At 38.0% G+C, this 12085-nt stretch overlaps 1 protein-coding gene across 2 annotated transcripts in view; it reads right to left on the bottom strand.

The window, feature by feature from the left end:
- Positions 1-12085, bottom strand: part of LOC126370949 (furin-like protease 1) — a 246508-nt gene that overhangs the window by 28358 nt on the left and 206065 nt on the right. For both annotated transcript variants that reach the window (XM_050016091.1, XM_050016092.1), the window contains exons 7-8: positions 9178-9350; positions 798-1007 (exon numbers count right to left, since the gene is read on the bottom strand). In XM_050016091.1, the coding sequence (XP_049872048.1) occupies positions 798-1007; positions 9178-9350 (383 nt within the window). The remainder of the gene's footprint in view (positions 1-797; positions 1008-9177; positions 9351-12085) is intronic.

Below are 12085 nucleotides of genomic sequence, written 5' to 3'. Positions count from 1 at the left end.
ACGTTATCAGACACTTTATCAGCACTTGGTGAAACAGATCTTTAAGAGATTGTTGGTACGAAGTCGAAGCATTCAAAGTAATCCCAAACAAAAGGGTTGCTGAGTTTATTCAAACGACGTAATCTTATTTATTCGGACCACACCCTTGGAACTTAAAGGAAGGGGTCATAAGCATTTTGGAAGTAGAACGATCGAAACAAAACGATGCTAATACCGGAAATCTTTGCGATTCTTTCGTATAAGGTGAACAATGAATTTTGTAAATAGCTGGGATTCGCTCGTTTCAAAACGGTGGGTATTAAATATTATTGTATGTACATTTGTATTGTTTTCAGTAGAAATTACACTATTAAGTATTCTGAGAATCCGAAATTAAACGCGTGATCGTAGCTCAGGCTCTAAACTACCGAATTCGAATTGATGAGTTTGAATTCACATTTGGATCGTAAATAATTGGTGGTTTCCAGGATGTATGTCCGTTTAATGGCAATAAGCTTGTCTTGCCTATTAAAACCATAGCTGGTGACGAATGGGTGTATGTACTATACATGCTTAGAGCCTGTCCAGATGAGACTTTTTATGCGAGTTGTCATACCACAGAGTACTTGACATCGTACGTATACAGATGCACATCTCCAAGCATGCAGGAATCTATAAAGTAATCAAATTACTCTGTGGTATGAAAACGCGAGTAAATCGCGCCTTCTGAATAAGGTCTTACCTCTTCGGGAATACAGGCGTGATGCATAGATAAATAAATATGTATGTATGTATTCTGTTGTACGACGGAAACTCACCTGTTTCTCATTCAAGGCCCCACTACTATACGTAGCAGCGAGAGTAGAACTGCACATCTCGGAGTACCACGGCACCTCACCGCGCTCCGTTGCTGAGGATATTGACAGGGTCCAGATGGAGTTGGTGTACCCGTCACAGTTGCAGTTGTCCTGCTCTCGCCCGCCGTTACCTGATGCCCACACGAAGATCGATCCCTTGCCGTTCCGACCCTGGGAAGAAAAATAAATAATGAATAATAATCAGCCTGTACCTCTCACTTCGAAGGTTTTGGCGGGAAGAAGAGAGGAATGGCGATTACTCTACCGACAAGAGCGCAGCTCTTAAATAGAGAGAGAGAGAGACCTCCCACTTCTGGGCACAGGCTTCCCCTCAATTAACTGGAGGGGGTATTGATCATACTAACTTCACGTTCACTTCACGGCTAGTATTGCCGGGAGCGATAGCGTAACGTGTTTTCCGGAAAACGGGATTACCCTAGTTTTTCGGGCAATCAAGGTGATTCAGCTTGCAATGTCCCACCCAAACAAAGGACAGTCTCACAATATGATTTTCCACAATGTCCCCACCGGTAAACGAACCTAGATCTCCAGATCGTGAGCCCAACATTCTAATCAATAGACCATGGAGGCTTATTAATCTATTTTTCATCTTCAAGAAATTAAACAAATAACAGTTTATATTACAAATATTTTGCGTGAAATATTGAGTCGATAAGTAAATAAGCAACAGTCACATTGTTTTTTTTTTTTTTTTTGACGTGATTTGCCGCAGATGGCATTAACTACTTGGCCGGACAAATGGGGAGCGCTGAAGGCTCTCACCCGGTGGTCACATTGCAGCTAATGTTCACTTCACACAGAGCTGGGAAAGCGGGACTCACCCTGGGCGAGGGATTTTGTTTGTAATGGTAAACAAAATCCCACGCCTCGGCAGTTCTCGTACTTTTTTTTACAAAAACGCCTTGTATAAAAAATATAAATGGAATATTGATGTAGATTCCAAAAACATTCATATTAATGAAAAAGAAATAAAACAGGTATCGCCAATTTTTCTGCGTGAAAAATTTTCAATCATGACTTCAAAATGAACAGGAAAAACATATATAAAGCAACTTTGTAGGCTATATTTACTTGAAAATATTGTACAAATAAAAATCGTGTAAGTATAATATTCATCATCATGATCTCCCTAGAATAATCCCGTGTGTCACAAAGTCCGCTTACCTAAAATGAAGATTTGACAGGTCCTGTTTTTTACAGAAGCGCCTGCCTGTCTAACCTTCCAATCCGCGAAGGGAAAACCAGCTGAATACACGCTAGGTCATATACCTCCGAAAATGCATTTCTCGGGAATGTGGGTTTCCTCACGATGTTTTCGTTCACCGCTGAGCATGTGATAATCATTTACGCGTGTAAATATAATATTTTTTTTAGATTTATTTATTTCTTCGTGATTAAGTAATTAAATTAAACACGAACCGTTTTTTTAATAACTTGGCAACCTCCGTCTATAATTTATTAGAGAGGATTACCCATAAAAAATATATGTTTTCGTCACTGAGAGTACTTGACCATACACTGGAATAGCGAAGGAAATAATTGCGTCATTAGAGAAATTACTCCACAAGCGCCCGTTTACTACACCTCCCACTAGTGCAACGTTACACAAATATAAATCTAAACTACAAGGCATAGAGACTAGATTGTATAGCTCTAACAAAATTACAGTTTGCGAATTTAACAGCCGACCGTTGCGACTTTTCATTAACCCTGCACTATGTTATGTATAAACTGTGGCAAGGGTAAAAAAAAATACCCATACGTGCTTCATTTTTGTAACTTTTATTTTTTCCATTGTGAAACTAGGCTGTTCAGTTTATGAACGTTAAAATGCTTTTTTTTATTAGAATAGAGTCCACGGACTTTAGGAATTAGTTTTTATGTTGTTAATTTCGGAATTTAATCGGATTGGAACTGAGTTTTTTGCGACTTTTATTGACATGAATAATATAATAGCCTTTTTAGGGTTCCTTATCCAAAGGGTAAAAAACGGGATCCGACTATTAAGACTGCGCTGTCCGTCCGTCAGTCCGTCTGTCACCAGGCTATATCTCATGCACCGTGATATTTAAATAGATGAAACTTTCACAGATAATGTATTTCTGTTGCAGCTTTATCAACAAATACTAAAAATATTTATAGAGAGCTCCCATACAAAAACCCATATTTTTGCCTATTTTTGTTCGATATCAAAAATGTTACAATACGAAATTTGTGTACCTACTATTGTTTACTTAGTCAATGGTACGGAACCCTTCGTGCAGAAGTCCGACTCGCGCTTGGCCGGTATTTTTTATCAAGTATGGAGTACTGATGATAAGTATCGATCTCGCCTCCGTGGTCTAGTGGTTAGAGCGTTAGGCTCACGATCTGGAGGTCCGGGTTCGATTCCCGATGGGGATATTGTCGAAATCACTTTGTGAGACTGTCCTTTGTTTGGTAAGGACTTTTCAGGCTTGAATCACCTGATTGTCCGAAAAAGTAAGATGATTCCGTGCTTCGGAGGGCACGTTAAGCCGTTGGTCCCGGCTATTAGCCGTAAAAACGCCTCCACCAACCCGCAGTGAAGCAGCGTGGTGGAGTATGCTTCATACCCCCTCCGGTTGATTGAGGGGAGGCCTGTGCCCAGCAGTAGGACGTATATAGGCAGTTTATGTGATCTATATACTGATTACAAATGAAAACAAGAGCAAGGGAAGAAATTGGTTCTACGATGAGGTAAATTCCAGGCTACGTTCACCAAAAACATTATAGATGGCGTTGTACAGCTTTAACGTGATAATTACCTATTTACTCGGGTGCATAATTATTCCAAAATACAATAAAATGGCAGAAACATATATGGAAATAATAGGCTAGTTTCCAATTAATCAAATCAGTTACTTTTTACTAAACGTCAAAACACGAAATTACTATGGAGTTTCTATGAAAAAAGCACACTGTGACGTCATAGAAAAACGTGATAAAATGTCGGACTTATTATTACGTTTTTCTTGATTAAAATTTGTAAATAAGTTAAATAGAAAAAAGAAAATGTTTTTCATTAGTTTTAGATCGGTCTTTATTTAGTAATCGGAATTTCATAATTTATCTTGAACCTAGTACACGACCCAATTGTTGCTTGATATTTGGATCACATTATGTACAGAATTATAATTAGGCCTAAAACAATGATTGTCGAATTTGTTTTCCAATTCATGTTTGGATCATAAATGATTATTACGGTGTTCAACGGTGAAGGAAAACATCGTGAGGAAACCCACATTGCCGAGAAATTCATTTTCGGAGGTGTGATCTAACCCGTATTGGGCTAGTTTTCCACTCGCGGGTGGACAGGCAGTCGCTTCTGTAAAAACTTGGACCTGTCAAATTGTGAAAAACGGGATAATGCTAGTGAGAAGATGATTGTGTACAGATTTATGTTGATATATTGCTCCTCTTTATTTTGATCAGAATAATAATCTCTGGCCAAGTATTTAGTGCCATCTGCGGCAAATCTACAATAAGTCACGTCAAAAAAAAAACAAAAAAATAACGAATAATAATAGATGGCAGATGTAATTGTGCCTGGGTGTAATAAAAAAGTCATAATTTATATCCAAAAACAAAGACACAAGATGTATATGTCTGTTATCTATAAAATTAGAAGGACTAAGGAACCTCTATGCTGTTCTGTTGTAAGATCTTCTATGCTGTTCTGGGAGCAAATAAAAAACATAGAACACGTTCAGCTGCTTGTCTTCCCGGGCATGTCGTAAAAACCGACAGAGGGATTGCGTCCTCTAACATGATGGACTAATGTTATGGGCGATAGGCTGATCCCTTATCACCATAAGGTTCATCATATCCATCTTAGGACTTCGTATCAACAATGGCTGCAAGTTGTCTTTGATTGCTTGTGGCTCTGCCCACCCCATTTGGGATTGCGGGCGTGAGTTTATGTATGTATGTACTAAGGAAAATCTGTACAGCGCCATCTATTTTGTTTTTAAAGCACGTAGCCTAGTCTCTCATTATTTATACTAACCTAATTATGTTTCAAAATATAATATTCAAAATAAACTTCTTTAATTATCAGATTGCTTTTATATTATATTATTACCGAAACGATATTTCCATTAATAAAGTAACAAGGATAATCCTCAAATTAAAATGCGGATAATGAAATTTCTCATATAAACCCCGATATATTTTTTTTATCATGCTGTTAAAACGAGGTTCTGTGAAGTGACCCCGTTGTTGTGCCTGTAATTAAAGTCGATCAAATTTTATTGAGTCGTCAGTCACTTTAAATGAGTTTAAAAAAAAGATGAATGGTTCAGATGTTTTTACTGTATTTTTCATAAATTCTTTTGAACCTTCTCCTTTCTTTATGTTGCGAGGGCTGTGAGGTCAATTACAGGGTATTAGAGTTATTATTAATTAGGGTTAGATTCAGTAGGATCTAGTCTGAACCGGCGCGCGTGTATGAAACGATTGATGAATGCGGAGGAAACAAGAGAAGTAACTCAGGATCGAAGCAAATGGAATTCCATAGTCTCTGCTTACTCCGGTGGGAAAAAGGCGTGAGTCTATGTATGTATGTATGGGTTATTGAGCAGCTAAATTAGATGGCTCTTAGATGGCTCATTTACGGAAAATAAAAAAAATAACTACTTCTATTTCTACACTCAAATACATTGTAAGAAATATCAGTATCATCATCATCAGTCGTACGACGCCCACTGCTGGGCATAGGCCTTCCCCAAGGATCTCCACGACGATCGGCTTCCCGCGACCTTCACCAGATCGTCGGTCCACCTTGTAGCGGGCCTACCCACTGAGCGTCGCCCGACACGTGGTCGCCATTCTAGAACCTTTCCGCCCCAGCGGCCATCGGTTCTCCTCGCTATGTGTCCTGCCCACTGTCACTTCAGCTTTGCAAGAAAGAAAGAAATGTCAGTATACTCATTATTAATTCATTCGTAAAAGTTTATGTTCTCTGAACATCATCACATCGCTAATAAATGATTCTTAAATTTAAGAGCCACGCTCTTGTCTGTGTAGCAATTCTCCATGCTACTTTTAGGGAAAAATAGAGCAGTGGTTATCTGAACATAAAAATAACAAATAACTTATTTGTTTGTAAAGAATATTAATTTCATATCTGTATTTCACTAGAATGGAAATAAAAGTCATTTTTATGGTAATAAACTAGTAAAATATATTATCGTATATAATGATCATTACTTGTACTGAACTTGTCGTTCTGTTGAATCTAAGGTACCTAATATTTACTTATTTATCACATTTAGAATCAAAATTCAAAATTATCTTTATTCAGTTGGTAACATAGTTACACTTTGAATCGTAAATTTTTACATAACGAACGTCTCATCCGCCTAAAACTACTGCAGCTTCTCATAACCTATATAGCCGAGGAAAAGAAGCATCATAAGGAAGAATCATAAGACCTATCCGGGACATACGAGTAACTACCAAACGTCTAAAAATTATAGAGATTTCTATGATTAAGTATACTTTCTACATGGACTAGGTGTAAAAAATATATTTTATACATTAACAAACAACGCTGATTCAAAAATTAGCATTGGTACAAAATTAATACGACGAAAGAAGATACATGGACTACTACGGTCAGTCTTTTACTGTGCAAGCTGTGCGTTTATGGAACTCCTTACCTGCTTCCATCAGAGTCGCTAACTCTCTTCAGAGCTTCAAAAACCAATTGCGAGCTCATTTCATCCTTATGCAGATATTCTTAAGATATTACTTTTATGTATGATATTATATTTTATTTATTTCAAATATAGTCTGTATGTGTGTATAGTCTATTATTTATTATTATAGTTTTCTTAGATTATGGTTAGGTATATTTTGAGTATATATGGATTATATTATATTGAGTATTTACTAATATATATGTACGTATAGTATAGAGTATTTATTATGTTAACTTCAGTTTTACTTTTAGGTATTTATTTTTTGTTGCACAATCCCGCAGCCAAGTTGTTTGTAAATGTTTATTTCCTTTTGGTGGTTGCCTGGAAGAAATTGCTCTACAGCAATAAGGCCGCCCAAATTGTACTGTATTCATGTGTTATGTCTGATTGTTTAAATGTAGTTCTGTGCAATAAAGTATATTTGATTTGATTTTATGTACTGTTATGATATGATAGAAGTCAACCAAAACCCTGGACGTGACCGATCTGTCGATATCACGCACCATACAATGGATGCGCCCGCTACCAATATTCACAAATCAACGTCAATGTGCGGTCTAATAATTTAGTATGCAGTTGACAGGTCGTAAAACACGATCGCGATGGCGATTCGATATGCAATCATATGCGACGACCGCTTAGCTTAATCCGCATGGATCGCAAATTGTGCTGAATTCACAAGTGCTTACTGTAGGACTAAAACAAGCCAAATGGCTTCTACAATACAGTAAAAACACTTTATTGCACATAAATATGAAAGAAAGAAAGAAAAAATATTTATTCGGCATACAAGAAACATACTTAGGTAATTAAATTACTTAATAATAATTATACATAATGCCGAAACGGCTTCAGCTCAGCCAATGTCACGGCCTAGCTGTAGCTAGACTATGATGCTGATTTTCAGCTGCAGCCGGTTCAATATAGTAAGAACAATTACAAAATAGCGACAGAAGTAAGATTGGCGACTTGTGTATCCACTTCTTCTTCTTACTAATTAACAAAGCCAACTGCATCAACATTTCAAAGACATTACATGAGTATTGAGTATATATGCAAAAAAGTCAATGTGGTACATCGGCTCGTCGATTCGAACCCGGTACCGGACGTGCACCAATGAGTTAATAAAAACGCATAATAACGGGTTCTTACCGCGTTTAAATGTAGATATGAGACTCCCGATATTTCGACACTGTTGCAAGTGCCAACACACAGTGTCGACAGTGTCGAAATATCGGAAGTCTCATATCTCCATTTAAACGCGGTAAGAACCCGTTATTATGTGTTTTAATTATGATAATAACCGCGTAAACTGAAAACACCAATGAATTATTCATTTATCTTAAGTGCAGTATTCATTTTAACAGCTACGGCCTCCGTGGTCCAATGGTTGAGCGTTGTGCTTACGATCCGGAGGTCCCGGTTTCGAATCCCAGTAAGGACATATCACAAAAATCACTTTGCGATCCCCAGTTTGGTTAGGACATTACAGGCTGATCACTTAATTGTCCAAAAGTAAGATGATTCGTTTTTCGGAAGGCACGTTAAGCCGTTGGTCCCGGTTACTGCTTACTGATGTAAGTACGTAGTCGTTACATGAGTCATGTCACGGGCCTATGGTGATTCAACCAGTGTTGATGGGGTTGGTAATCCACTTCACAACCCACGCCAAAGAAGAAGACTCTAACAGGTGGCTCAACCATTATCGATGGCGATATGGCTCACCACCTATCACGTGGGTGTAACAGAAAGCTTGGTGAGGTGCGGGTACTTAGTTCATCTTGCTATGGATGTATCCCTGACTACCCCATTGCGATATACTCTTGAGCGTATGTATATTAATATGACAATGGGAGTATAATCGGTGGTAATTAACAAAGCCATCTGCATCAACCTTCTCTTTATAAGGATACATATGCAGAATATAAAGTAGTAAGTATATATTATACTAGCTTTTGCCCGCGACTTCGTCCGCGTGATGTGTTATAAAAGAGAGATATTTTTCATACAAAAGGATTTTCCCGCTAATTCCCATTCCCGTGGGAATTTCGGGAATTCCTTTCTTAGTGCACCTCTACGGTGCCTAAGCTACGTCCCATCCAAATTTCAAGTGCCTACGTTTAGCCGTTTAGGCTGTGCGTTGATATGTCAGTCAGTTAGTTTCTCCTTTTATATATTTTTAAATAAGTAGTCAGTACATGAGTCATGTCAGGGGCCTTAAAATTTCATTCCATTTAACAATATTTAATTCAATGTTTGTGACGCCTTGTTTATTTGTCCTAGCTTTTAATGAGTTGTTGTTATTTAAACAATCAGAAACTCATTACAATGTGAATACGGTGGAAGTTGTGACAGACGGATTTAAAATTTGTTTATGACAAGTGAAATGTATTTTAGGTAGTATTTTTTGCGTTGATAATTATGAAGATTAGTATATAGATCGGTAATTCGGTAGCATATTTGCCTAACCTAAACGTAAGTCCATAATATAGAGTTAATATTACCATTCACCGCATTACCCAAAAAAGAAAGAGAAGTGAAAAGAAGAACTGTTGTTGTCTTCTTTTGTTTTTCTTTTAATTAGTTCCTACACTCACCTTAGTAACTCCTTCAATGAATGCTCTTGTGGCCAGCTCGCCCGGTCCGTCGACCGTCTTCCCGTCATCGTCTGGGCCCCAGGAGGCGCTGTAGATGTCCACATGCTGCGGATTCAGGCTCAAAGAACGAGCCTCTACGGCGTCTGTGACATCACCATCCAACATCCTAACCCCTGAGGAAGAGAAACCAAATTATTAATAAAAAAGAAATACTTCTAACCACTTCTTCTTTGCGAGTCGATGGCGATCGATACTAAATTTTTGCTGACCAATAATTGGCCACGCTTACGGCATTGTCAGTGGCTTCGTAAAGGTCTTTAATAGTGCTGGTGTTAGGGCACTTAGGACAGCACAAAAGGTGAGCCATAGTTTGTGGTGATACTCAACCATCAACCACTGAATTCGACTTTGTGAGTTTGAATTCGTGTTTGGATCATAGACAGGTTTTGTGCCCGGTTAATGTGCCTCACTTGTGGCGAATTACCTATTCTACCGGTTCTTTCGTCCATGTATGCGTTTAGCTTTTGACATGTGTACTTTATTTGTTGAATAGTGTAATTAATTAGTAGTATACTTCTGAAGTACAAACTGTAACAATAGCGGAATATTGCATTGAGACAAACCTGCAAGGTTTAGCAATGCGATTCAATTGTATCATTATGTAAAATGTTTTCAACAATAAATATTTAAAAAAAAATGGCAATAGGCGCGCCCCCATTACATGGGAATGTGGGATTTAAACATAGCTGGCGAGGAGTGGGTGTATTACTATGTATAGTACCTCTGCCTACCTCTTCGGGGACACAAGCGTGATGGTATCATAATCAGCCCATTAATGTCCCCACTGCTGGGGCACGGGCCTTCCCTATGGATGGACAGGGAGATCGGGCCTTAAACCATCACGCGGGCCCAGTGCGGATTGATAATCGCGTGATGGTATGTTATGTTAAACAAACCTTTCTTATCTTGGGCATAGTATTATGATTGTAATAATTGAGGCGTTTAAAAAAAAACACGTCACGCGTAGCATTGAACCTGGAAAACGCGAAAAAGTTCTAAGTCTATGGGTTTAAAGTGTTTATATCTTGTACTTGTCTTTGTTCTTGCGCCTCGGCGCGTCATTAAACGGTGCTCGCACAGCCAGGTTTATTATATTATAGTTTTTATATTATCGCTTGAAGAATGTACGACCTAAGCCGACACGACGTCACATTTAATTTAGGTATAAGTTTCTGTGTTCATTCTCCATGTTCAATATAGAAAATATTTCACGTGTGCGTTATTTGTCTTTTGATGATGTGATGTCATTGTAAGGTATATATATTATGTAATCCGTGTCTGTGGTGTCCTAAATAATAAATGTTTCTTTCTTTCTTTCTTTCTTCCTTTCTAAGTTTTCAGCAATATATCAACATGGAAAACAATAGCTCTCTCTGAATATTACAAAGGAGACTGATTTAAAACGGAGCGTAATAAAACCCCGAATTGACGTCATTGTAAGTTGTGTAAGTAGAATTGTATTGTTCATCAAGTCATAATTAAACCACAAGGAGCTAAATGATAAGTAACTTCGCGATATATTTAAACTGGAATCGGTGCTGATTCCAGTACAAACCATTTAATTTAATTTTAACTTACACCTGTCCTTTTCTTATCCGCCGAAAAGGAAAGGGACGGGTAATCGACGTGCATTAAATGTATCGAACATACATAAACTTTAGGCAGGTTAAATTAAATAAAAACCCTTCCAAAATTTAGCTGAGAAGAGTTGAAGAAGACAGAATTTACTTAACAACACGCGTCAAACGGGTGGCATACCAGCGAGATGCCTACTTTATTCGCCCGGATAATTTATTAAAAAAAAAAATGTTGTCAGTCCTCCATCTCTTTCATTTTCGGCGGATAATACAGCATTCAATTAACCTTAACATTTCCTTCTACGTGATAAATATTTGATATACAAAATTGTTGGATCATTGATGTTAAAAATAGAACGGTAATAAAACGGCGTAAATAGGTAAGGCTAATTTTAAGGAAAAAAATAATAATTTTATGATTATAGGAAAAGTAAGGCAAGTAGTCGTAGGCGGTTACTTTCTTAATGTACTGCGTGTTTTCTATACACGTACTGGCTTCGCAATAAAATTCACGATAAGAAAAATTCCCCCGGTTCTGTCCCGGCTTATATAGTTCCCGGGTTCGAATCCCGGTGGGGACAAATCACAAAAATCACTTTGTGATCCCTAGTTTGGTTAGGACATTACAGGCTGATCACCTGATTGTCCAAAAAGTAAGATGATCCGTGCTTCGGAAGGCACGTTAAGCCTCTGGTCCCGGTTATTACCTACTGATGTAAGTACGTAGTTGTTACATGAGTCATGTCAGGGGCCTATGGCGGCTCAGTAATAACCCTGACACCAGGGTTGATAGGGTTGGTAATCCACCTCACAATCCACACGATAGAAGAAGAAGTATATAGTAATCTTCTATCGCGTGGGTGGTCAGGTGGAGTACCAACCTCAGCAACCCTGGTGTCAGGGTTACTATTGAACCACCAGACGCCCCTGACATGGCTAATGTAACGACTACTTACTTACATCAGTAAATAGTAACCGGGACCAACGGCTAACGGCTTATGGTTAGTGTATAGTTATAGTAGTAATAATCTGAGCCATGTCAAGGGCCTTTGGCGGCTCAGTAGTAACCCTGACATGTGTGTGTGAAGCTAATAAGTGAAGGTAAATACCCATACGAGTGAAGACTACGAAGTGAAATTAAACGATTTATATAGTAAAAAGAACAATCAGTAGGTACAAAATTATTTTATCTCCGGAACATCCAGAAACGCTTTTCTTTCACATTTTCATTCGCAATAACACTTAACGGAAATAGAAAAACAAAATTACTA

This window comes from Pectinophora gossypiella, chromosome 11 (genome assembly GCF_024362695.1).
Source record: "Pectinophora gossypiella chromosome 11, ilPecGoss1.1, whole genome shotgun sequence".
In the NCBI taxonomy this organism is placed as follows: domain Eukaryota; kingdom Metazoa; phylum Arthropoda; class Insecta; order Lepidoptera; family Gelechiidae; genus Pectinophora; species Pectinophora gossypiella.
The sequence above is the reverse complement of the archived record's forward strand: the minus strand, read 5'-3'. Positions and strand labels throughout refer to the sequence as shown.